The 26,881-nt window shown below is 52.6% G+C and overlaps 1 protein-coding gene across 3 annotated transcripts in view; it reads left to right on the forward strand.

Moving 5' to 3' along the window:
• The window catches only part of RGS9 (regulator of G protein signaling 9), a 70,917-nt gene extending 44,679 nt beyond the window's left edge, over positions 1-26,238 (forward strand). For 2 of the 3 annotated variants that reach the window (XM_058702746.1, XM_058702747.1), the window contains exons 12-19: positions 1,278-1,391; positions 3,699-3,814; positions 7,836-7,923; positions 10,183-10,321; positions 12,841-12,926; positions 15,448-15,565; positions 23,775-24,232; positions 25,823-26,238. In XM_058702746.1, coding sequence (XP_058558729.1) covers positions 1,278-1,391; positions 3,699-3,814; positions 7,836-7,923; positions 10,183-10,321; positions 12,841-12,926; positions 15,448-15,565; positions 23,775-24,232; positions 25,823-25,973 — 1,270 coding nt within the window. In that variant the 3' untranslated portion in view covers positions 25,974-26,238. Of the gene's footprint in view, positions 1-1,277; positions 1,392-3,698; positions 3,815-7,835; positions 7,924-10,182; positions 10,322-12,840; positions 12,927-15,447; positions 15,815-23,774; positions 24,233-25,822 lie in introns of those variants that run through there. The other variant, XM_058702748.1, reaches the window with a different exon arrangement.
• Positions 26,239-26,881: the final 643 nt, after the last annotated feature.

Genomic DNA, 26,881 nt, shown 5'->3' on the forward strand with positions numbered 1-26,881 from the left:
TGTAAGATTTCAGTAACGGTACTATTCAAGATGGAAGGCGTTGTGTTTTGTCCAGTGCCTTTCTTTCAGTACTGTTAGGGGTTAGTCTCTTCGAAAAATCTTTAAATATCTTTTTTACCCCTTCCCCAATCCCTAGTTTGCAAACATACCACCTGCCTGATAAAATGTGCCCTGACCTCACCCACATTTTCCAATGACTTCTGACTGCAGCTCCGTCACAGATGGGAGTGGACCCCTATACTCAGTGGACATTCACCTTGGGTTATAATGATCATCCCTGTTTCATGACAAAGTAAAAACCATCTCCTCCGATGTTCTGGAGACCCGATCTAATGAAACCAAGCAGAAAGAACATTGAAGGAGACTCGAAGGCTGTTGGATACTTTTACCCCCACTTTCTAATTTTTATTTGTTTTAGTGCCTCGTTACCGTTGTATGACGTCATTTGTGTTTGGACCTGTGACTTGGTTTTCTTTTTTCTTCCCTTGAGTGGCTCCACTGTAGGGGTCTTGCTGAGAAATAGGAGGGTCTGGGGAGAAATGAAAGCAAGGGGCTCGAGTTCCGCACAGAACTCTACACCTCATGCTCGGGTGTATTTCTAGGGCGTGGATTCCGTTCTATCAAAATCTCATGGCTGTGGGCAGACTTCACGGCAGGTGTCTCATGTACACCGTGGATACGATTCCCCGCCTAAGGGGTACAGGCACAGCAGGCTTTTCCAGACTGCCCGAACACCGGGAAATGTGCTGGCTAAGAAGGTCTAACTCACATAGAAGGAATTAGTTCTCGCTCACATTTGCAAAATTGGGCTTCACACCTCAGTGAGCCCACAGGTTTTGGAGGATGAATGTATTATCCCGACAAAGGGTAGAACCTGACATGGCAGCAGAATCTCAGAGAGACCATGGCTGCCTCATGCTTCCAAGCAGGTGCCGAGACGCTGGTTCGAACACGGGCACACGGCGTTGGCTTTGAATTTTGAAAATGCACGATAAAAGATAAAGAGGCTTTATTTTAATGAAATAGGTACAGGAGAGAGGCTGCAAAGGGATTGGATGGGGAGACAGTGTTTCATCTCCCAAGTAGAGCTGGGACCAGATCCCGTCGAATACCTGCCGTTCCTGAGGGCTATTAGAGCGTTTTTCTAAGAAGACAGTAATAAGTTAGTAACTAAATCGATAAAGAGGAAGGAGGACAGGCTGGTCAATCAACCTGAGTATTGATTTTGTCTCTTGGGTGTTGAACTTCTAGGAAATCCTTTTCCGTTTGCTTTTCAGGATCGTCAAATACAGCGAGCAATTTCTGTCCAATGATGCCATCATGTCAGGCTGCCTCCCTAGCAATCCTTGGATAACAGATGACACCCAGTTCTGGGACTTGAATGCCAAATTGTATGTATTTGATACATTGGTGGTTTTTTTTTTTTAATAGGTTTTTGAGTTACAATTCACATGCCATACAATTCACCCAATTAAAGCGTGCAGTTCGGTGGTTTCTACTGTATTCCTAGAGTCGTGCAACCATCACCACAGTTAATTTTAAAACATTTTCATCACCCAAATAAGAACCCTTCCCCCCCTACCCCTCCTGCCCTAGGCAACCACAAAAGTATTTTCTGTCTCTGCGCAGTTGCCCGCTTTGGACATTTCGTGTGAATGGAATCATATAACATGTGGTCTCTTTTTGCGTGATTAGCTTTTTTTTCTACTGAGCATAATGCTTTCAGGTTTTATCTGTATTGTATAGTGTATAATACATCCTTATTTATGGATGAATATCATCCATCCAGGGATGATATTCACTGGAAAGATACACACTTTTTTATCCATTCATCGGTTGATGGACATTGGGTTATCTTGGTCTTTCAGCTATTATGAGTAATGCTGCCGTGAACACGCACGTACAGGGTTTTGTGTGGACGTATGTTTTCATTTCTCTTGGGTATGTACCTAGGAGTAGAATGGCCGGGTCAAATGGTAACTCTGTATTAACAAGATACTGTTTTTGAAAAGAAAACGACCATCTCTATGGCTTTGCCTTTTCAACGTCTAATTAGAGAACAAGCAAGTTCCTGGAGGGCGGGGCCCTGCACCTGCCTTGGCAATCGTACCACTCACTCCATGGCTCTGTTTGTGAGTTTTGAGCAGCTGTCGCTGCTGATTGGGCCTATGTGAGCCTGTTGTTTGCCAGAGGGACAAAGGCAGAAATGCAGGAGAGCATCGGCCAATGAAGGAAGAAGAGACGGTGTAACGGTCACGTCAGAGGGAGAGGTAGAGGAAGAGGGGAGGAAGGAAGGGGCTGTAGGAGTGGATAAGGCAGGTGGGGTGATGGGGAAGATAGACAGCATCAGGTGCGTACCACAATTTAGGTCACCACCGAGGCCATTGTCCCCTAAGGCATGAGGAACATTCGGGTAGCACAGATCCAGCCAGGGAAGCAGACATAGCTGGGAAATCCTTCCGCCTCCTCCTCCTGGCCCTGCTGTGGGGGCCTGATGGGTTAAGGGGGGCGCTCATCTGGAGTTCGGGGTGACTTGTTTACCAATATCAACTGCAGACCCGAAGACTCTAGAACCACCTTCCGGGGAGGCTTCCCTCCTACTCTGGGGGCTCTAGTTTGTAGGGTGGTTTTCCGGAGCCTCCGCCGGTCAATGGTGCCTGTTGAAAACAGGAAGCCTTGTTCTGAATGGTCTAGATCAGAAAGCCGTATTAAAATCACCTTGGGAGGCTTGACAACCGAAAGGTAAACAAAGCCCAATGTCCAGCCCTTACCCCCCTCCCCCCCCCCCCCCAGCCTCTTAATTGGCCGGGGCTACCCTCGTATCCTCACCGGTGGTTTCGAAAAGCTCCCACTCGCTTTCATGAACAGCTGGGATTCGTGATACTGGTCTAGAGCAGTGTGGCTCCCAGTGTTGGTCCCGAGACCCGCAGCTGCAACACGAGCGGGGAGCTGGTTAGAAATGCGAACTCTTGGGGTCGTGGACTTGGAAGCGTTTGTTTCCAAGGGGCTGTGCCGGGTTCTGGAGAATTTCATAAGGAATGGGAAGAAAAGCCGACTCTTTTCCTGATTTTCTGGAATGTTAGGCCTCAGCCAGCTGCGCTCAGATGTCCCACCTGGGAGCTGGGAGACCCTTCCAAACACGGAGGGGGCGTGGGACTTGCATGTTGGAGGATGCTTTGGGAGAGGGCTCATCGGTGACCACAGGGTCTACCTGGGGCTCGGGGCCTGAGGGCAGGTAAAGGAGGAACCACAGACTCCCTCTGGTGGTGAAGGGGCGTGGGGAGGGGTGGCAGTGACCATAGCTCGCGTCACCAGTGCTGCTCTGGAAATCCTTCCTCTCTGGTCTGGTGTGGCAGCCTGACCGGCCCTCTGCTGGCCAGTCTCCACAAGCCTTGGAGGGCGCATCCGTGTTCCTTTGCCGGACTGTAAGGCTGTTGAATGTGGGCGTCCTTCTCGCCTCTGGGCCACCCGCTCTCCATAAGAGCCCCAGGGGACTTGTCCGAGGCTGCATTTTCCTAGCGAGGGATCACTTGTACGTTCGTGCAGGGATTGAGGGGGGAGGATCGGGTTGAGCCCTGGGCGGAGGGACTCGTGAACTTAGGGGGGGCTAAAGCCCCTCTCCCCCAGCCGGGCCACCCCCTGGGACGGCCCGTGTCTTGCATTGTGTCTGGTGCGTTTACAGATCATCATCTTTGCAGGGTGGAAATCCCAACCAAGATGCGGGTGGAGCGATGGGCTTTCAACTTCAGTGAACTGATCCGAGACCCCAAGGGCCGACAGAGCTTCCAGTACTTTCTCAAGAAAGAATTCAGTGGTGGGTCTTTTGATTTCTTTCACACATTTTTTGTTTTACAATTTTTTACTTTCAGCAACACACCTGTTACGACTGTCTGGCAAAGGTTTCGAGGGCTTTCTCGGTAGGTGTTTTCACAGCTCTGCGCCCGTGCGCTCTTCAACAGGCTCTTCTTGGACGTGTCCTTTCCATCCCTTCCAAGGGGCTCCATAGTGGGGAGTAGGGATGAGGGGTGTTGAATCTGCTAATGAAATCCGTCCGTCTTAGCGTTACTCGCGTGTGCAAGGGCCCGGTCCCCTCCGGCCGCTCTCTCACTTCCTCACCCTGATTCTACCGTCAGAGTCCAAGAGTCCCTCACCACGCCCTGGCCAGGAGGGAAGCGGAAAAACAAGCTTTCTCTTTTTGTCCCGCAGCCTGCTTTCCTTCAGCTCAGTGCTTCTCTGCCCAGGCTGTGCCTTCGGTTCAACTGGGGAGATTTTAAAAACACATCTGCCCGGATGCCTTCTCCAGAGGCTCCTTTTGTTTTGTTTTGTTTTTGGTTTGGGGTGGGTTCTCTGTAGGTCTGAAAACTCCCCAGGTGATTATTCTAATACATGGCTGAGCTCTAGAACCGTCTCAGCTCCTGCCCTCCTTCCTTCAGGGCCTTGGGAGTGTGCCGATTTTAGTGGGACGGGCGGGGCCCCGTTTTCTACTCCTGGTGTCTCAGAGACACACACTCTGGGTGTCCCCGCATGGTAGTAGGGAGGCACTGGTGACTTTTTCAAACACACTGCCCCGAGAAACACCTGGGAAAACGAAAGGCCAGATTAAAACCGGTTTCATCAGGCCAAACATTCAATTGGCTTCACCAGCTTTGGCTGAGATGTGTGCTTTTATGGGATTCGTCATCTGCTTACTGAATCCCCCCAGCCCTGCAAAGCATCCCATTTGAACGTCGCTTCTCAGCTGCTGGCTCCCAGGACCCATTTGTCCAGGGGGTTGCTCCTGAACTAATCCCAGGGGACAGGCCATTAGCCTCTTTGACTGCCTGATGCAGCACATCACATTATAATGTGGATCCCTGACAATCCTCTCTAATCAAGCCTAATTGCCATGATAACGGTAAAACCCAGAACAGATGATGGGAAAGGCAAGTGCCTTTAGCTGGGGCCCCTGGAGCAACCGGAGAATAAGAGGATAGGCTGCCATCTAGTGGCAAAACGACAAACCACACCCCCGGGCTGATCCCGTCCCATTACTTAGTGACAGCGAGACCCCGTTGAAAAGACTTCCCTGTTAATTCTGATGGGGTACGTGGGTGGCTCAGTCAGTGAAGCATCCCTCCTGATTTCAGATCAGGTCGTGACATCACTCTCACAGCTCGTGGGTTCGACCCCCGTAGGGCTCTCTCTACCCCCCCACCCCGCAAACTAAAGAAACGTTAAAAAAAACACACCACCACAAACTTCCGGTGATTCCTCATGAGATTCCCAAGGCTTCAGATATAAACAGGGAAGATGAATCATCGGTTTTCTTATTTAATTAAAATTAAAAAAAAATTGAGATAGACTTCACATACCATAAATACACAGACCGTGTAATTCACATGCCATAATCCTTTCAAAGGGTACAAAGCAGTGATTTTTATTTTTACTTTTATTTTAAAAAAAATTTTTTTTTAACGTTTATTTATTTTTGGGACAGAGAGAGACAGAGCATGAACGGGGGAGGGGCAGAGAGAGGGAGACACAGAATTGGAAGCAGGCTCCAGGCTCTGAGCCATCAGCCCAGAGCCTGACACGGGGCTCGAACTCACGGACCGCGAGATCGTGACCTGAGCTGAAGTCGGACGCTCAACCGACTGAGCCACCCAGGCGCCCCAAAGCAGTGATTTTTAGTACATTCACAAAGTCGCACAACCATCAACACTATAGAATTATAGAACGTTTTCGCCACCTCCAAAACAAACCCCTTACTCATTAAAAGTCGAGCCCTATTCCTCTCTCCTCCTCTGCCCCCCATTGCTTTCTCCTCCACCCCCACCCCCCCTCCCCCAGTCCCAGGTGACCACTCATTTATTTTCTATCTTCATGGGTCTGCCTGTTCTGGACATTTCCTATAAATGGAATTATACACTGTGTGGCCTTTTGTCTTTCACGCAGCGTAGTGTTTTCAGGGTTCATCCCTGCTATGGCGTTGGGCAGTGGTTCAGTTCTTTTCATGACCAAATGATACTCCACGGTGTGGATATACCGCTTTTTGTCTATCCACTCGTCATTTGGTGGCCCTTGGGGTGGTTAAGACTTTTTGGCTATCGCGAATAATGCTGCTCTGCACATTCATGTACACATTTTCGTGTGCTCGTTTAGTGTTTTATGGCAGTAACGTATTCATGACATGAAATGTATCATTTTAACCATCTTTACAGGTACAGTTTGGTTCAGTGTCTCCAACACTGCCGTTCAACCGTCTCCACCATCCGACTCCGGAACTTTTTCACCTTCCCCAACGGAAACTCTGTCCCCGTTAAACACTAACTCCCCAGTCTCCCTTCCCCCAGCTCCCAGCGACCGCCATTTTACTTTCTGTCTCTGTGAATGTGACTGTTTTAGGTACCTCGTATAAGTAGAATCATATATGTTTTTTTGTCCATTTGAACTGGCTTATTTCAAGGTGCATCCCTGTTGTAGCCCATGTTAGAATTTTATTCCTTGTGAAGGCTGAATCAGGCACCTGGGTGGCTCAGTCAGTTGAGCATCTGACTTCAGCTCAGGTCATGATCTCAGGTTGGTGGGTCTGAGCCCCACGTGGGGCTCGCTGCTTTCAGCGCAGAGCTCGCTTCAGCTCCTCTGTTTCCCTCTCTCTCCGTCCATCTCCCATTCACACGCTCTCTCTCAAAACTCAATAAACATTAAACAAAAGAGGCTTAAGGAGGAATCATATCCCATTGTAGGTATAGACCACGTTCTGGGTATCCATTCACCTGCTGGTGGACATTTTTGTTTCGCACCTTTGGCTGTTGTGAATAACTGCTCATTTAACCTAAAGCAATGTGCCTAAACCTTGTGCCCTGGGTGAGGTGGTCTGCGTTGCACCTGATGTGAAACCGACGGCTGTCCCTTAAAAGCATCGCTGGCCTGTTTATTCGTGCCTGTGATCTCAGTCCTCAGAACACCCTGAAGTTCATGCCGAAGAGGAGGGACCTGTATAGGGTTATGGGACAGACGTCAACTAGCTTAGGATTGTGCGGCTTTTTCCATTCCAAAGCACCTGGGAGCTTTCCAGAAAGTGCTATGAAAGGAGACGAGGGGGAGTTCTTGTCTATTTCCCCACACCACGGTGTGCTGTGATTTACAAGCACGTGCGTGCGCGTGCACACACACAGGCACTTGCTGTCCCCCTGGTGTGATCATCTTTATTTTCTCAGGCAAAAATGACCACCTGGGACGATGGCACCAGAGTATTCACCTTCCTTGTGGGTGCCGTGGAGACGGATTAGAGAGTTTTAAGTTGAAAGGAAGGGAAGGCTCGGGAGGAGACTGGCTTTTCCTTCTGGAGTCCGTCTGGCTCGGGCGACCCTCTGTTATGTCCCCCGCTGGCCAGGCCTTCCCTGAGAGTGAGTCTGTCAGCTTCACTGCCTGTGTAGCCTCTCTGGAAGCACCTTTGGCTGGAGGGGCTATCAAAGGGGGGGGCGGGGCTGTACTTGGCTGTTCTGCCAAGGAGGCAGAAGTCACGTGCAGTCACTGAACATGAGCAAAGCAAACGGGGACCTTTATGGAGAAAGCCTGTCGTGTAGCAGTAGATGTTCACAAGCCTAATCAGATGCCGACTTGCTCGAGCAATGTTTGCTACAGCTAAATTCCAGACAGGCAAGCCTGGGACAGTCCTATCTTTGTCTAGCCTCACAGGGTGCCCTGGTTTGTTCTGCAGAGGGAAGGAAGATGTTCACTGGGTTGGGGACCGAATCCACCCCAGCTGACCCATCTCCTTTCTTTCTTCTTTTCTTCGCCCGCCTTGGTTCCTGCTTGGCTTTCATCTGCGTGGACCCCTCCTCCTCGTGCAGGGGAGAATCTGGGATTCTGGGAAGCCTGTGAAGATCTGAAGTACGGAGATCAGTCCAAGGTCAAGGAGAAAGCGGAGGAGATTTACAAGTGAGGACCAGCCAGATTGTTGGGAGAGCTGCCCGGGGGGTCTCTGCTGGCCACCCCCTTGCGTTTGAGGTTGAGATCGAATGGGAGGGACCACATTCCTGGTGTGGGCCTTAGTCACTGCACCTGCCGTGCTGTGGATAGCTATCTCCTCGCTAAGGCTTGGGGCTCCCTCGGAAGAAAGTCTGGGAAGGCGCATGATGTCACCGCCCTGCACCAAGGGGGATGTGCTCAGGAGTTAAAGCAGGCTGCCCCGAGTTATAGTGCAAAGTGCTTTGTCTTTGACCAAACCCCCCCTTAGATGTCCCGAGAGGGGTGTGTGCGCGTGCGTGTTTGAGAGGAGAGAGACAACAGGTGGTGTAGGAAAACTTCCTCTCCCCAGTCATCTTGCAGAAGTCAGGACCACGAAGAGAGGGAGATCTCCCAAGCCTCTGGGACTGTGCACCCCGCTTGGGTGTACAAATGTGCATATATCTCTAATCTTGCACCTAATGGCTGTAGGTCCCACTTGCTCGTTCTAGCAGTGAGTCTGTTCTGCTCCAGCCCTGCCTTTCCCCTAAGCCACCCTCTGTGTTACCCAGGAAGCAGGGGTTCCAGTTCAGAGGGCCTCAGAGGGCCAGGCCTCCCTCTCATGGCCCGGTAGAGAGAGAGAGAGAGAGAGAGAGAGAGAGAGCGCGCCGGTGCTGCCGGGTGCCAAGCGGTTGAGATCTGCACCCTCCCTCCCCCGAGCACTGGACGTAGGGGTCACCAGTCTTGGGCTCTGAGTGCCCAGCACGTTCGGGCCGTACTCACATGCGTAGCCATGGTTGTCAAAGCCCTGCTGCCGTGCTGGGCTGGGACCAGTCCCCGGCAGCCAGCGGACTGTGGTGCTGAGCTTGGGGCGGCAGGCCAGGTGGCCCCTCCCCTCTGTGCACTCGTCCATCTCAACCTCTGGTGTCCCTCCAGCGGACTCAGAGTGGACCACTGCAACTTTGGGAAAGGCACCAATAACACTGAAGACAAGGGCTGGAGGTCTCGGGCCTCACGCTTGGAGGCTTCTGCACTTTCTCAACGACGTGTCCACCTCCTCCCACGCAAGGACTGTGTACCGAGAGAGACAGGGGTGACGGAGGGATTGTGGTTCCAGGAAGGTCCTGTGACATCCTTCCCAGGAACAGTGGCACTTGACTGCCACACACACACACACACACACACACACCCTAACTCCAAAAATCCACTGTAAGAAAACTAGCTGTCTTCACCTTTATAGCAGCTTCCTTTCTCCCCAGGGTCCCCGGGTATGTAATGTTAGTCTGAATCCCCAAATTAAATTTTTTTTAATGTTTATTTATTTTGGAGAGAGAGAGAGAGAGAGACAGAGTGTGAGTAGGGGAGGGTCAGAGAGAGGGAGACACAGAATCTGAAGCAGGCTCCAGGCTTCAATCTGTCAGCACAGAGCCCGAGGTGGGGCTCGAACTCATGAACTGCGAGATCATGGCCTGAGCCGAAGTTGGACACTTAACCGACTGAGCCACCCAGGTGCCCCTAAATCTCCAAATTTTAAGGTACAGCTGCATAGTGTGGCAAAACATTCACGCATCTCTAACCCTGAAACAACTCAGAAGGGGGAACAGTGGGGAGCCACGTGGCTGGTTTTGGGTTCTCTCTGGGACCATTAGCAAGGATGCCCTCGTCATCCACCCTCTGGGTGCTGGGACTATAGGTTGCTTCCCGACCCAGCATTTGAGATTCATTTCTAAATGCATCTAGAGCGCCTGGCTGGCTCTGTCAGTGGAGCAGATGACTCTTGATCTCGGGGGCAGTGGGTTTAAGCCTCACGTTGGGGATAGAGATTACTTGAAAAAAAATTTTTTTTCTAAATACATCTAGGCTGGGCCAAAGGAGAGCAGGGGCCCTGGGACACCTGTTTGGAGGTTCCGGGTGGGCCCCAAATCCTGGTGAATGAGGCAGAAGGCATTACGTTGGAAATTGGATTCTTTATTCTAACGCCTGGTGTTGCCCACCAAATTTTGTTTTCTCTCTTAGGGGCGGGGGACGCTAAAGTTAAATATTCCCCTTCTGAAGACTGGCGTGACTGTTTTCTTGCGTCTAAGAAACGTCACGTGACAACCTGTTCAGGGCTCTTTCCTGTCTCCTAAAAAAAAAGGACCGCTTTCATTCCCGGTGACCTGAGTCATGTCAGTCCCTCCCTCCCAAGCGGCTGTGAACTTTCATTCACGGACTTGGGTTAGCTACTCGCTAACATTTCCCTCCCTGCTCCAGGCTATTCTTGGCCCCCGGGGCGAGGCGGTGGATAAACATAGATGGCAAAACCATGGACATCACGGTCAAGGGGCTGAGGCACCCTCACCGCTACGTGCTGGATGCCGCGCAAACCCACATCTACATGCTCATGAAGAAGGTAGGTGGGGCCGGTGCTGATGGCACGTAGGGGCCAGGGAGCCCTTCCCTTCCCAGGCACCAGGGAAATACGGGAACAAAGGGAGATGCCGGGTGGCTTCCTTTGCTGGTGTTGAGATGCAGGGTAGTCAACTTGCACCTGTCCGCTGGTCTGGAACCTTGCCGAGCCCCCAGTCTTGGTGGCTGGGAAGGACCACCTACAGGTGCTGTGTGTGTCCTTAGGGGCTGTCGCTCTGTGGTGGCCGTAGAGGCAGTCATGACGCTGGTGATGAAAGCGTTGCCATAACAGCTGTTCTTTACCGAGCGGCTTGGGAGGTGCGGTCAGGATGCAAAGCATGGAACTTTGTACCAAGGACAACCCAGGGGACAGCACTTGCTTCTCCAGAGTCCAGCAGTTTGTCCAGGGTCTCCCGGAGGTAGAGTCGAGAGTCCGACTGTGTCTGCCTGCATCCGGAGGCTGAGCTCTTAGTCTCTTCTCGAGAATGGTGGCAGTTAAGGTGGCCCTGGCCCTAAGCAAATATCTCATTCGCTGGAGGAGGGGGAGGTTAGTACCCAAAAGAGACAAATGTGGTGTGATTCTGGTAAAACCCTGTGCGAATTCAGGTAGCTTTCTGGGTTATGTTGTTTTTGTTTTTTTTTTAAATTTTTTTTAACGTTTTATTTATTTTTGAGACAGGGAGAGACAGAGCATGAACAGGGGAGGGGCAGAGACAGGGAGACACAGAATCTGAAACAGGCTCCAGGCTCCGAGCTGTCAGCCCAGAGCCCGACGTAAGGCTCGAACTCACGGACCGCGAGATCATGACCTGAGCCGAAGTCGGCCGCTCAACTGACTGAGCCACCCAGGCGCCCCTGGGTTATGTTTTTAAAAATGTTTATTTATTTATTTTGAGAGAGAGGGAGAAGGGCAGAGAGAGAGAGAGAGAGAGAGAGAGAGAGAGAGAGAATCCTAAGCAAGCTCTGCACTGTCAGCTCAGAGCCCAAGTCGGGTTTCGATCCCACAACCCTGGGATCATGACCTGAGCCAAAATCAAGAGTCAGATGCTTAACCGACTGAGCCACCCAGGCACCCCACATTTTGATTCTTAAAAATGTGCTTTTTTTAATGAAAAAAAGGGGGGTGCCTGGGTGGCTCCGTTGGTTGAGTGTCCGACTTTGGCTCAGGTCATGATCTCGCAGTTCATGACTTTGGGCCCCGTGTTGGGATCTGTGCGGACAGCTCAGAGCCTGGAGCCTGCTTCAGGTTCCGTGTCTCCCTCTCTCTGTGACCCTCCCCTGCTCACACTTGGTCTCTGTCTCTCAAAAATAAATAAAAATTAAAAAAAATTTTTTTAATGTGATTTTTTATACAGCCTTTTACAGAGATACCCAGGAAAGCCAGATAGTAGCCAGAAAAAAACAGACCCGTGGGTAACTTAAGGACAGTGTATATGCTTAGTAGATTGTGTGTCGCTAGAGGCTGTGTCCTATGACAATAAAGTCAACATGACCCACCAATCCATAGTCCACACTCCCAACCTCTGTCCTGGTTCTTGTAACTTTCACCGCTACTGCTTAGTTTTTGGAATGGAACTGTTTTGATAAATTTAAAAAACCCTAGGTCCCTACATCGTTGCTGTGGGCCTTGTCCCGTATTTGTTAGAATGAGAGTTTTGAGTTGAACCTGCACGTAACGAGCATTTGTGAAGCGAGTTCTCTGAACCTGGAAATACCCACATAAGAGGAATCTGAGTCTTGGTTTTTCTTTTTCTTTTTTTTTTTTAAGTTTATTCATTTATTTTGAGAGAGAGCATGTGTGAGAGGGGCAGAGAAAGAGAGAGAGAGAGAGAGGGAGAGGAGAGAGAATCCCAAGCAGGCTCCGCATTGTCAGTGCGGAGCCCGATGTGGGTCTCAAACTCATGAATTGTGAGATCGTGACCTGAGCTGAAATCGAGTCGGATGCTTAACTGATGGAGCCTCCCAGGTGCCCCCTTGTTTTGTTTTGTTTTATTTTGTTTTGTTTTGTTTTCTCTCGCTTTTATATCTAAGTTCAGGGCAGAAAGGGATGTTCATGGGCATCAAGGTGGACTCCATGCTCATGGCTGTTCATTTTCCTTGGAGGCAGATACTGGGCGGGAGAGGTGGGATACAGGTGTCCTCTCATGCTTACTTGGCTGAAGCCCCCCCAGGTGGATTTTAGTGGGGGGGTGGTTATAGACAGTTCTCTAAACCAAAGTGTAGCAGAATCAACGGGACGCTTCTTAAGACTCCAGTTGTCCCATCCTGGGCATTTCTGACTTAGTGGGACTGGGGAGGGGGCCTGAAGATGTGCATTCGTAGCAAGTTGCCAAGTGAAATTGACTCTGTGGGCCTAGGGGCCGTACTTGACCACAGTTCCTTTAGCCGCACACCTGAATGCCTTTCCCGCAAGGGTACAGGTTCTCTTAACTTTGCCATCTGACTGCCCAGGGAGGGCAAGTGTATGTGTTTGATTTGACACCTCCCCTCTCGTAATTACTGTTTTTCTCTTGTTCCCCCTAGGATTCTTATGCTCGCTATTTAAAATCTCCAATCTATAAGGAAATGCTGGCCAAAGCTATTGAACCTCAGGAAACCACCAAGAGAAGGCAAGTGGGATGGACTGTAATTGCTGGTTTGCCTGCTGTTTTGTTTACAGAGAAGTGAGGGTCTTTTTCAGCCAAATGGTCATGATTGAGATGCTTGCTTGATGAAAATATTGGGAACTGGGAAGGATTTCGTAGGGGTATGATTGCCTCATTGGCTTCATAATGCCCTGAATTAACCCCGGCAAGATTTCCTTAGTAATTACTGCCACTAAGTTTTGTTTCCCTTACTCTGGTTTGGAAAAGTTGTGATTATCAGACCGATAATTACCCTATGGCAAATGGAAGCATCTCATTGGTTTTTTAATTTGCTACCCTTCTTGGGGCGCCTGGGTGGCTCAGTCGGTTAAGCGTCCGATTTCGGCTTGGGTCATGATCTCACGGTTTGTGGGTTCGAGTCCCGAGTCAGGCTCTGTGCTGACGGCTCAGAGCCTGGAGCCTGCTTCGGATTCTGTGTCTCCCTTGCTCTCTGCCCCTCCCCTGCTCGTGTTCTGTCTCCCTCTCAAAAAGAAATAAACATTAAAAAATTTAAAATTTAAAAATTTTTAAAAAAGGTGCTATACTTCTTCACCTTGAAACTGATTTGTGGGAATTAAATTAGCTACATCCTTGTATCCTTGGAATGTCCTAAGACCTTAGAGAGCACAGCAGACTATGCCTCAAGAAAAATGGTGGACTGATGCGGAAAAACGACAGTGACATTCTAAGTGTTCTTGTTGTTCTAAGTGTTCTAAGTGTTCTTGTTGACTCCAGGGACTGCCTGTCAGCAAGTCCCCCGTTAACTGGTTCCTGCTCACTTCCTCCTTGGAGATGTGGATCATCCCAACTGGCAGAACCCTTGGGCAAAGGATGCAGTGTTCTGAAAGGCAGTTTGAACCCTTTTCTGGAGGGGTAAAAGAACACTCTATAGGGAGGGACTGAAGATTCAAAAGAGTAACCAAATGCATGAACAAAGTTGTGGGACTTTGGTGGGGGTTTTCTCAGTGACGGCACGTGGTCTGTTCATCCCTCTCCCCCCTGCCCCCGCACCCCCCATGGTTAGTAAATGTTCCCCTGTTTGCAGGCTCAGCCCATGCTGGGCTCTTTTCCAGCGTCTCCAGTCATTTCAAAAGAGGGGTGGTTGGACGGGAGCCTTTATCAAAGGAGCTTAAAAAAAAAAAAAACCCAACTTAGTTTCATTCTTGAGGATAATGGCCCTGTTATAAAAAGGAGAGAAAAGAGGGCTTTGTGGTGCTATTCTTCTAGGTTTGCCCGGTAAGGAAGGGAGTTCAGTGTCCCTGGGGGCTTGAAAGCTTCTCCTTTAAGTCACAAGAAAGGAGCGTAATGGCTCCAGAAGTTCTGCCAGAGAGTAGTGGGGAAGGAAAGGAAGTCTTGTATACCTCTCTCCAGATGTTTTATAAGTAGGCAGCAGACCTGAGAAATCAACTGGCATCTTTCCTGGAGCATCCAGGGGGCCCTGAGGCCCCCGGTGCAGTGCTTATCTTGCCGTGGGGAATGGTGGTCTGGTAATGGCCCTGTGAGTGAGGACACACGGGTGATGCTTTTGTCATGAGGGAAGCCCGGCCTGTCAGTGTGTGCGGGTTGCAGGGCGTGTGAGTTCGTCCCAGGGCTCGTGAGTGTCAGCCAATGGGTGAATCTTAATTTCTCTAGAATCCGTTAAATCGAGCTCCAAACTCCCCCTGGGCTGGGCTGGTGGGCGACCCAAGTTCAACCATGACTCACTGGTAAGGGAGCCGTCTTCTTCCCTCGCGTGGACACCAGAGTTCTCCGGGCTTTTGTAGTCCAGAGGTTTGGGGAGGTCCTAGGTTTGAAGTCTACCATTGCTGCTGAAGTGCTGGTTTTCCAGGCATGGGGGTGGTTCAGCTGCTCGCCACTGCCTGCATCTGTCAGACGCCTGGAGCTTTGTCCTGGTCCCCAAGGCCATGGGAGACAGACTTGGGTCCCAAGAACCTATGTTTGACTTCTGGAGAGGTTCTGACTCACGTGGTGCATGCACAGAGTACCACCAGCCCACCAACCCTCTCCAGGCCTCCCCCCGCGTTCTCTGCTGGTCTAGCCTGGCCCCCTTGGAGAGCCGGGCTCTTTCCCTCCTTCCCAGAGCCTTGGCTTTTTGAAAACAAATCTTCCCCCCCCCCCCCCCCCCCCCCGCCAAGGCAAGAACCATTGGTCTTCCAGTATCAAACTCTCCTTGCCCCCTTCTTTCAGAGAGAGCCCATGGGAAGTTGACACATTGATTTCTAAACATTGTAGAAGGTATGTCGTCACCACGACAGGCAGTGTTCCACGCGCCTAGCCTAGAATCCGATGGCGGCTGCTCCTCACTCTGGTCCATCCTCCAAAGGGGGAGAAAGAGCTCAGGTCGAACACGCCTCCCAGGGCGCCCCCTTGGCGCTCACGAGGAGAATGAGGGAACGAGCCCAGATTCGGGTCCCGCAGCCCCGTCTCCCACCAGGTGCCACAGTGGCACAGCTGGGCGAGCTGTGTGGCTTTCCACCAACCACGGCCTTGTCCTTCCTTCTTCCAGCTCCGGTCTCCCATTTATGCGACGCCACCTGCGTTCCAGCCCGAGCCCCGTCATCCTGAGGCAGCTGGAAGAAGAAGCCAAGGCTCGAGAAGCAGCCAACACGGTGGACATCACCCAGGTCATGAGCAAGCTGGACCGTAGGAGCCAACTCAAAAGAGAGCTGCCTCCTAAATAGATCTAGAATCCTTGGGGGCGGGGGCGTACGTGCAGGAGAGGCATGCAAAGAAAGGCAGAGTCAGAGTCTAGAGAATTCTATGCCCCATTGGGGAGGGGGGCAGCGGGGTCGCCAGGTGCGTGCCATAGCCCCCTGACCTCCTTCGGGGTGGACTGCACAATGTCACCGCAACTGGAGCTCCAGTTCGTGGGGGGACAGGGGCAGCAGTGGGGGGCGGGGAGGTCACTTGACTCAGGTGCTGTGTGACTTACTTAGCGCTTACTTAGTAAGTACGAACTTGGCACTTACCCTCTTACTGAGGGGGTTCTTGGAGTGGGAAGCCCAAAGAGAACAGGCTGTTTTGTGTAGCACCGTTTGCTTTGGAAAATGAACGGGAAGACCGCCTCGTCCCCCAAGACATAGTTCTTTCAGGTACATTCGTTTCAGATAGCTTAATGGAGCTCCTCACCCTACCTCTCCGATCCAGACTCCGCTTCTAAAGCAGTCTGAGATGCCTCTGAGGCACTAGATGCAGGGTCCCCCCTAGATGCACTTCCCCTGGGCTTCTCTGTTACACCTTCTGGAAGGGTCCTGCTGAGACATTCCTGTTGAGCTTGTTCTTAGTCACGGTTGATGAGGGCTGGTGAGCTCCCTCCTTCCCTGTTGTCTCCCCACCGCCTGACACCTGCTGGGGGAATTAGTATGAAGGGCTAATTAGACTAATTAGACGAAGGGCTCAGTCGGAAGCCTCCCGGGCAGTCAAGGTGAAATGGCCTTATGACGAAGGCCGTATCGTTTTGGATAAAGGAAAGGTGATGGTGACTTCATTCGTGGGAAGAGGGGTGGAAGACGGCTGGACATTTCCAAGACGAGTTAGGGTCAAAGATAATACTCTTTGGGATATTTTCTTTTATTTTTTTTGTGGCGGGACAGGGGAGAGGGAGAGGGAGAGAGAGAATCCTAAGTAGGCTCCACATCTGGCTCAGAGCCTGATGTAGGGCTTGGTCTCAAGACTGTGAGATCATGACCTGAGCCGAAATCAAGAACTGGGTGCTTAACCGAATGAGCCACCCAGGCGCCCCTCCTTTGGATATTTTCTCGATGTTCGTGCTTCTCTCCTCTGTAGCCGTAGGCTAGGCCAGCCCTGTGGTCAGGGAGCAGGGAGAGGACAGTTCCCACTCTGACCTTGGGAGGCCTACAAGGTAATTCTGGAAGCTAGCCTTACCTCATACACCTGCGTGAGAACGCAAAGGCGACAGAGCAAGTCCGCGAGCAAGGGACCGACGTTACGCAGCAAAGGGACTCACTCCTTCAACACGTTTACTGAGTACCTACTACGTGCCAGGCAGTGGTGAATACTACGGCCTGGCCTCTGTCTCAGGAAGTTCATAGTCTAGGACTGACCAAAAATAACGAAGCCAATGGTATCGGCAGCCGTTGCCATGTGACAAACAAGATTAGAGCGTCACACGATAATCAGTGTTTATGGCTCCTGGGTATAGGGTCGTCTGTGTGGCTCTGTTGATCTTGGTGGAGCTCACTCCCATGCCTGGGGCCTTGATCTGTGGTGGCCTAAGCTGGGACAAGTGGAACGATTCTTCTCTGCTTCTCGTGCCTCTTGTTCTCCAACAGCCTGGCCGCGGCATGATCTGTGGTGATGGCGGGTTGCAAGGGAGTAAGTGGAAACACGTCAGAGTCTTGAGGTGTAGGCTTAGACCTGGTTTTCCACCTCATTTCCTTGGCCAAATCAAGTTACCAAGCCAGCCTAGAATCAAGGGATGAGGAAATAAACTCTAGCTCTTTAGCGAGAGAAATGTTAAAGTCTTATCGCCACAGACGTGGAGACAGGGAGGGACGAATTGGAGCCGTCACTGCGACCAACAGCCCACACATATGATAAAACCTGTAGAGAGTGTTACAAAGGATGTGGATATGGTGCCCTGAGAGGGGAGAAGGGAGATGTGTGCACTAAGGAGGCCTCTTCAAGACGGTCACGGAGAAGCAGAGGTGGAGTGAAAGCGGCCACACAAAGAATGTGGGCAGGCAGAGAGAACTTTCCAGGCTGACGGGACTGCATGCGTGAAGGCCCATTGGGGAAAGTGCCTCGGGGTGAACTGTCAGGCCAGGTGGATGGAGCCTGGTGGGCGTGGGGCATATGGTGCAACACAAGGTTAGAGAGGTGGGCGAGGCCAGGTCACTGGGGACCTTTTAGGCCATTGTAAGGAGTCTACAGCTCTTGGTTTCATGTCAGTGAATTGATTCCATTACTCTCTCCATTTTCCCTAGTCGTAGACTAGTTTAAACTCCGAAAGAACAAGCTGAGGTGTGCTTTTGGTCATCTCTCTTTTGGAGAATGTTGGAAGTTTTCCGATGCAGGGAGGGCATCCCAAGAAGGAATTTCAGGTGATGGCCGTGGTAAATGGAATGACACAGGACAGGGGCTGCGTTTGCCCAGGATCACTCTGAAACCTGATGGGTTCTGCAGAAACGTGTCTTACCTGAGTGGATGAATGAAAGGAGGAAGGAAGGAAGGGAAAGAGCCCTGGATTTGGAGAAGGCCTCTTGGTCTCTGGTTCTGCCACCAGCCATGTGGTCTTGAACAAGTCACTTATGATCTCTGCTTCCTGATTTGTGAAGTGAGGGGTTCGGACCAGATCCACGCTTCTTGAAACAGACTCTGTGAGTTCCAGGAGGGTACCCCGCCTGGGGCCTCAGTTTTGCTTGAAGATTTGGAATGGGAGGACACTTAGGTAACTTTAGATATTTTTTTTGCATTAAAATCATCATGAATACAGTATGAATTAGAATGCAAAACGTACATGAATTTTTTAAGATAAAAATGGAGACATCAAAGACATTTCATGCTTGGCTGTGGCAGGTTTAGGCTTTACCCTCAGACTCCTGGGAGAGGATGTTTACCCGGCTCTCCTGCTGTTTGTCCTACCTTCCTGGGAAAGTTTGAGAAGCACAAAACCAGAGAGATGCGCCGTCCCTTCTGGTTACCCTCTGTGAGCTGGGACCACGTACCCGTCTCAATGGCGGCAAGGATGGCAGGGTGTCCAACACATCAGGAGTTCCGCAGGCTACAAAGTGTATCGTGTTTGTGACTCAGCCGTCCACCTCCCACAAGTGAGATGTCTCCCACCCTCCGGCAGGCTCCCAGGGGCTCCGTATCAGGCACAGAGTAGATACACCACACGTATTAACGGAAGCCTTCTCAACGTGAGACACACGGGGACCCCGCAATCTAATGAGAGGCACAGGGATGTAAACAGGGCCGGTTATCACTCTTTAACGGATAAATGCATAAATAAGGAACCCGGAGAAACGCATCTGAAGGAGGGTAGGAGATAAATGGCTTCGCTCCTGGATAGCAGCAGCCACGTTCCACACGTTTCTAAACACCTTTTCTGTGTAAGAACCGGTGATGGCTGCTGGGACAGGTACAGAAACGGGCAAGAGGTTCTCTGCCCTCCAGGGGCTGGCATCGATGCCTAGATGCAAATGGCTGCAACGTGAGACGGAACAGGATCGAGGCTGAGTGTGGCAAGGAGAGTCTCGTGTTTGGTAGTAAAGGAGCCCAGGTCCCTATCCAGTTTTGAGGTTTTGTAAGAGTGTCGGCCGCTGGGCCCCAGCAGGTGACAGCTGTTCCTGGGGGCTTTGTTTCTGTGTGTCAAACATAACAGTGGCCCCCGCAGGGTCTGTCTCGATCTCAGCATCAAAACTAGTATTTATTTGGACAGTATTATCGATATATTTAAATGATTGTGATAGTTTCTGTTTTCTGTGTACTTAGGCACCCTCTTGATTCCTCAATGCCATGCTTTAAACAGCTTGAGTTCCTCCACCTATGGTGGTGCATCTCTTATGCTAGAATATAAATCATGCTGTAAAGCGCCAGGATTTCCTTGGTAGAATTTCGTTTTCAAGCTTGGCTTTTAGAGAAAGGACTGCTCTTCTTGTGAGGGTTGTGGTAATACGAGGGCTAGGGACAAGAAAATACAAGAAGAGTACGTAAGGTAATGCCTGGCATATAATAAACGCTCAATAGATGCTAGCTGCTGTTACCTTGGTCACAACCATCGTCACTGTCGCCATCACCACCATTTATCACCAACACCGTCACTGTCGTCATCTGCATCATCACCACCTTCCTTAGTCACGTACGGTCTTCCTTGCACCTGTCGGTGTTCGTCCAGTACGGTGATCCATTATTCTTTACTATTCCGGGCATTCCCTCGGGTGCATTTTTAGCTTTGTTGACTTAAACCGTCTCACTTCTCTGCTCTCTCTCCGAGTCTTGCAGTGTGGGCCGCCCAGCTCTCCGGGGACCATCAGGATATATTTGAAGGGAGGAGGGTGGGCCATTGATGTCATGCGCTCTATGAGTCTGTCCAAATTTTGTGGCTAAAGCAAGGGTCCGTTCAAGATGGTAAGGCTGTGCCACACACGAGATGGCGGGTAGGAGAAATGATGTGTCCACCCTTGTGGATTTGTTTCCACGGAGCCAACTTTGCTTATTTGCTTTTGGAGGCAGTGGGCGAGGGGAAAGCAAGGAGGGACCGGAGAGGGTGCTGTGCACACTGCATGCTGAACCTGAATGTGGCTTAGGAAGCAGGAGTTCAGGGGGCCACAAGGACTCCTTCAGATTCTCAGCCAGTTTCTAGACAGAAGACGAATCGCACCTCTTTGCACTTATCTGCCTTGCCTGCCATTAAAAAGCCTACGATTGTGACGTCATGTCAATGTATCCACTCCATTCCACGCTCTTTCCCCGTGTCACTCCCTTGCCTAATAAAACAGAGCTCTCAGAGCTTCACCGTGTCTCCGTGTGTCACATTTCTTTGCCACGTGCCTTGCATGCCGCTGCTTTGCTGTGTCACACCAGGGGTGGGCGTGGCGTGGGCTGGAGGGGCCAGGTCTCTGTGGGAGGGGCCAGAGTCCTGGTGGGAAGGGGGTAAAAAAGGCCTTCCCGCTTTGGGTGTCCGGGGCCGATGGGGTCAATGGCTATTTTCCCAGAAGAAAGGACCTTCTCAGGCCAGGTGAGTAAAGCAGGACAGTGGCCACTCCTCACCTGTCTTGTCATTCATCCTGGAAAAGAAAGTGATGGGGGAGAAGAGTGGGGTGGGGAGGAGGGCACAGAATTAAGGAGGGCAGTAAATGGGAGTGGCCTGTCCTGTCATAAGCTGTGCGATCTTGGTCAAGTTGTCATCTCCACGAGGCTCAGTTTCCTAATCTGTAAAGTGGGGATTATAATGACTTTATCACAGATTCTGAGGAAGTGGGATTCAAGAGAATGAACCGGAGGTAGGGTGTCCTCAGTCAGTTTATTCTCTCACCAAAGCCTATTGCCTAGTTTTGGTGTCTCAGCCCGCTCTCCAGGACCCCAGGTCCCATCTGAACCCCACAGGCAACGGGATGGCCTTATGGATCAGTAGGCAAAGCAGGGGGCTTTGGGGTTTCACGCTCCTCGGATGGGATTCTCATTCTGTGTTAGTTATCTACTGCTGTGCAATGAAACAGCGCACACACAGCTGTTTGTTAGCACACCGATGGCCAGGTGAGGCTGGGCGGGGCCCCCTGCTCACGGTCTCACACCCAAGGTCACACCAGGCTGTCGTGTTCCTATCTGGAGGCTCTTACGAAGAACCTGCTTCCAATCTCTGAGGTTGTTGGGGAGACTCAGTTTGTCACTGTACGACTCAAGGCCCCAGCGTTTTTGTTGGCCGTTAGCTGATGGCTGCACCCAGCTCCTAGAAGCTGCCCTATCCCTCGTCCTGTGTCCCCTCTGTCCCACCTTCAAAGCCAATCCTGGAGAATTTCCCTTCTGTTGAATCCCTGTCGTGCTTCAAACCCTGTCTGACGTCTGTCCCTGGTCTGTGACTCAGATCTGAAGGGTTCGTGTGATGAGGTCAGGCTCACCCAGATAATCCTTTGTTGAGGTCACCTATGCCATATCACGTCACCTGAGCACGGAGTGGCTGTCGTGTGCCATTTCTGGTTCACACCCACACTGGAAGACGGGGGCAGGAATGTTAAGCGGCCACCTTCGTGTTGTACATACCACTGTCCCTGTTGGCTGTGAGAGCCTTGGGATGGCAATGAGCCCGTCTAGACCTCAATTTTCTGGATACTAGATAATATGCTAGATTACCTACCATATAGCAGATGCTTAAGAAGTTACAGGGCCAGACCCTTTCACCTAGCCGTTGTCTCCCAAACCCTTAATGAGGGCCCAGCTTTCTCCTTTATTGCTCTTCTGGTCAGCAGACTGTGTCCTAAGTGGAGACCCCTTGCCCTATAGAAGGACGGTGTTAGAAGCATGGTGTGGGGCTCCTCAAACTGGACATAACAAAACCGTGACCTCGGGTGTTTGTTAGAAGATGCTTTCCCTGGGTTGCGTCCCCCCGAGATTCTCCTTCAGTGGGTCTGGTGGGGTTGGGATCCGCACTTGCAAAAGCACCCTGGGTGATCCCGGGGTGCGCTGATGGGCAGGCCATCCTGAGACGGCCAGCTAGCTGCTACACGTGCAGACTCGGCCGTCCACGGGCCCGGCTTCAAAGCCCGCCCTGTCCCCGGTGGCCTGTCCTTGGGGCTCGGTTTTCGAAGCATTAGTTTCCTCGTCTGTAAAATGGGCATAGTAAGAGCTGGTGGCCTTACTGAGCGGCTTTGGGAAGTGAGTGCGATGATCCACAAAACGTGCTCAGTCTCGACCCTCACGTTTCCTGAGTTCTCGCTGCGTGTTAACGCCAGGAGTTTTGATTTCGTATGTTAACCCTGGGGCCCCAGGTCCGGGCCTTGGCTCTGGTTTGTGGGCCTGTGGAGGCCTGAGCAGAGGCACTGTACCAGTGGCTCTCAGCTGCTGTTTCAGAATGGAATCGAACTTGAACTTCAGGGAGCTGGTGGGGGAGAATGGAGGCCGTCCCCCCTCTGTCCCCCACGGCAAAGACTTCTGTGGCCTCCTGGCCTTTCTTTTCCTCTAAAAGCTGTCCTTGGATGTGCCTGCCCCTTTCTCTTCCGGCTGGGACCAGCACACTCAGGGGACCTGGAAACCAGGCCATACCCCATAGAAGCCAGCAGCCTCCAGCTCAGCGCCCGGAGCTGCCCTCCCTCGGCCCCGGGGCAGTGCCTAGGCCCCCGGGGCAGGCAGGTTTCTCTAAGCTGGGCGTCGTGTGGCTGTGCCAGTTTCAAAGAGGGTTTGTTCTTCACTGAAGTCCTTTCCAGTTCTCTCTCGGAGGCGGTGATGGCCCAGCTGTCCCAGAGGGTCCCCCTTCCCCGCCAGGACTGGGCTTTGACACGGTGAGAGGCCACAGCAGGCCTTTAGGACGGGGCATGACGAACGGGGCCGATGGGCCCTCGGACGCCCATCTGTGGAGGGAAGAGCGGTGACAACAGAGGGGTGACAGCAGAGAGCCTCCCTGAAAATTCCAACTTTAACTTTGTCAGCTCAGACCAAGCTCTCCTGGGCTTCTTTGCTGAAAACCTGCTGGTCCAGCACTCCTGCCCCTCCCCCCTCCCGCTCCTTGACTCTGGGGCCACGGGAGCCCAGGGAGGTCGGGATGCTCCCCTTCTCCAGCGATGAGCCCACGACGCCCACTCTGCCTCCCCTCCCGGCCACCCTGTTCTGCCGCGGGAGGCACGGCCAGTGCGGGGGCTTGGCGACCCCCAAGGCGTGGCCAGTTGGACATGGGGTCGGGGCTCAGGACGAGGTGGGGTGGTCTCAAGCCTGGAGGAGTGAGCAGGGTCCGGGCTGGGGCTTCTCGTGTCACTTCCACTCCTCTGTTAAAAGTGTCCTCGGGCTGGGAACTAAGGACAAAGGATGCATGGCATCTGGCGGGTCCTAAGCATTGTTTGCTGGGGGTCGGGGGTTCAGGGCAGTTGGAAAGCCAGCCTGGCCTCACCCCAGCATCCCAGGCCCGGCAAAGGTCAGCCTGGATGCAAATGTCCAGCTCCAGGCACCGTGGCCAGGGCTCGGGGACCGGCGGGCCCCTTGACAGGAGGACCGTGTGTGGCTGGGCCGTCATCACAGGGGGCTCCGGGCCCCTTTCCCAGCTCCCCTGTGGGTCCGCCACACCAGGCCGTGCTCCGGGTGCTAGAGGGGGCTCACTCAGCAGAGGGCTGTGTCCCTGAGCCCCCGTGACTCACCCTGAGCTCTCTCTTTCCTTGTCTGCAGCCGGGCCAGCACACCGCTCCCAGCCCCCACCTGGCCGTGTACACAGGGACCTGCGTGCCCCCGTCTCCTTCGGGTCCCTTCTCCCCCTCCTGCCGCTCCCCCAGGATGCCTTTCCCCTCGCCGGGCCGCTTCATCCGGAGGCCCAGCAGCACCATGTGTCCCACGCCTATGAGGGTGGCCTCGGAGAGCTCCGAGCAGACGGGGGCCGCTGGTGCCTCCGGGGCCTGCCCGGGGCCCTCCGACACCGCCGGGGGTGAGGCCTCGGCCGAACACCCCTGGGTCCGGCCCAAGGCCCGCGTGGCTCTGTCCTTCAGCAGGTTTCTGAGACGGGGCTGTTCGGCTTCCCCGGTCTTTGCCAGGCTCTCGCCCAAGTGCCCGCCCGTATCCCACGGGAAGGTGCAGCCCCTGGGGGACGTGGGCCAGCAGGTGTCACGGCTGAAATCCAGGAGAGTAGCAAAGTAAGAACCGGAAGGGATTGTGCCGTGTGTGAGCGCAGGGGCACATTTGTCCCTGTGCGAGCATACGTGTTTGCACATTTGCCTGCACGTGAGCATGCGCGTGTGCATATGTCTCTGCATGAGTGCGTGTGCACGCATGTCTGTGTGTGTGTGTGCAAACGTGTCTATGTGTGCGTGTATGTCTGTGCTGGGTACCGAGGCCATGGGCTTGAGCACGGTCTAGAACTGGGGGTGGGGGGGTGAGTAATGAGGATTCTGGGTTAGCAGACACGACAAGAGGGCTGTTTGGCCGCTGGATAGTTTCCAGAAACTCAGCGTTGCCCTCGCCTGCCTCCTGAGAAAGAAAAGGAACGGGAGTCTTTCTTTTCCACCTTTTCCCCCTTCTGTGCTCCACCCAGCCTGCCCCATCCCCAGAACGTCAGTCTAATGAATCCATTGCACTTTTTTTTTTTTTTTTAATTTTTTTTTTTTCAACGTTTATTTTTTTTTTTTTGGGGACAGAGAGAAGCAGAGCATGAACGGGGGAGGGGCAGAGAGAGAGGGAGACACAGAATCGGAAACAGGCTCCAGGCTCCGAGCCATCATCAGCCCAGAGCCCGACGTGGGGCTCGAACTCACGGACCGCGAGATCGTGACCTGGCTGAAGTCGGACGCTTAACCGACTGCGCCACCCAGGCGCCCCTGCACTTTTTTTTTTTTTTAAAGTTATTTATATACTTTGAGAGAAACAGAGAGAGAGGAGAGGGAGTAAGCGGGGGAGGGGCAGAGAGAGTCCCAGGCAGGCTCCACACTGCCAGCTGGGAGCCCACGCGGGGCTCGAACCCACGAACCGTGAGACGGTGACTTGAGCCGAAACCGAGTCAGATGCTTAAAAACCGACCGAGCCACCCAGCCGCCCCAGATCCATTGCACTTTTAAAGGGCAGGAAGGGTCAGTGGCAGCGGTGGGAACCAGAGGTGGTGGGGGCCGGAGCCTCCTGCCTTCAGTGCCCTCGCCTCGCCTCCCCCCTCCCGCATACACCTGCAGGCTCTCAGAGGGGCCTGCGGGGATTCCTGCTTCTACAGGTGTTTCTGTGAAAATGACCGTGCCCAGTCTCCCCCGAGAGGTGGCCCCTCTCAGCTCCATTTTGGGTGTAAGCCTGAGTTCTGAGAACCCCAAGCGCCCGGAGGCAGGTCACCGGGGGCAGCACAAAGGCTCTGAGGGGGTGCACGCCAACTGCTGGACCAACGGCAGAAAGAAAAGTTGTAGACGGTGCAAAACTGAGAATCAGCCCCTCGCCTCTATTTGGTTTTGGGGAGACAGTCAGGGGTATCCCTGCACCAACCAACACGCTCCTGTTGGTTGCTCCAACCATAACAATTCGAGCCCCTCCAACATGAAAATAAAGCATCTTTTGAATGAGCCTGAGTCCAGCAGAGAAACAGGAGTCCCCTTCTACCCCCAGTGAAAGAGATCCGCGGAGCCGGTCGCGGCACACGAAGCTTTTGGCAGGCACACCTGGGTGTCACTCTCCTCTGGGGACGTCAGGGTGAGCTGAGGATTTGGTGTCCCTTCTGTCCCTATGCACTTGCCTGTCTTTTGTGCCTGAAGCTTTTTCCAGATCAAAATGGACGCGCCTACGCAGAGTGGGACCTGCCTGATGGACTCGGAGGACACCGGGACAGGAGAGTCGGGTGACCGGGCCGAGGAGAAGGAGGTCATCTGTCCCTGGGAGAGCGTGGCTGAGGGGAAAGCTAGCTGAGCCGGGGGCGCTGGACCAAGAAGACGCTCCCAGCAGACCCTGCCAGATGGGGCCACGGGCTCTCGAACCCAAGTGCATTTCGATCACATTTGGGGCCTGGAGAGAGAAGACGGGATGGATTGTGGGGAAGCGTGCACTGGCTGGGGTCCCGATGGCCGATTCCCACCCTCCCTCCTGACCTTCCCTTCCTTGGGCAGAAGAAAGGCATGTGGACCAGAGGACTTTACTTGCTGCCTTAAAACCGATAAGAGGTTAACTTGTGAGAGTCTCTTGGCCTGGGATGTTAGTGTGCGTCTGGTTTTATTAGCTATGAGCTACTGTTTATCAGTTTATGAGTTCAATTCATCTCTCCTTTGGTTTTAGAGACAAAGGGACACTGAGTCGCTTTTTTTTTTTTTTTTTTTTTCAACCTTTTTTATTTATTTTTGGGACAGAGAGAGACAGACCATGAACGGGGGAGGGGCAGAGAGAGAGGGAGACACAGAAGCGGAAACAGGCTCCAGGCTCCGAGCCATCAGCCCAGAGCCCGACGCGGGGCTCGAACTCACGGACCGCGAGATCGTGACCTGGCTGAAGTCGGACGCTTAACCGACTGCGCCACCCAGGCGCCCCAACACACTGAGTCGCTTTTAGGAACTCCCTCCCTGGCTACATTGGTTTGTGCATGTTACTTCTATCAACGGAGCTCCCCAGAGCGCGGCATCGTGCACGAAGGGGGTGTCGGGGAAAGGCATCTTTCTAGAATGAGCAGGTGTGTCGTTCGCATCCACCAAGAAGTAGAAACAAGATGGGATTCGCTGGGCAAGGGGTTTATTGGGGGAAACACCTGTGAAGGATAAAGAGAGCGATCTGGAGAAGGAGGTAGGGGCCTTCAGACCAAGTGCCTGGCTGGCCTCTGGGGAAGGAAG

Source organism: Neofelis nebulosa, chromosome 16 (assembly GCF_028018385.1).
Source record: "Neofelis nebulosa isolate mNeoNeb1 chromosome 16, mNeoNeb1.pri, whole genome shotgun sequence".
Classification (NCBI taxonomy): domain Eukaryota; kingdom Metazoa; phylum Chordata; class Mammalia; order Carnivora; family Felidae; genus Neofelis; species Neofelis nebulosa.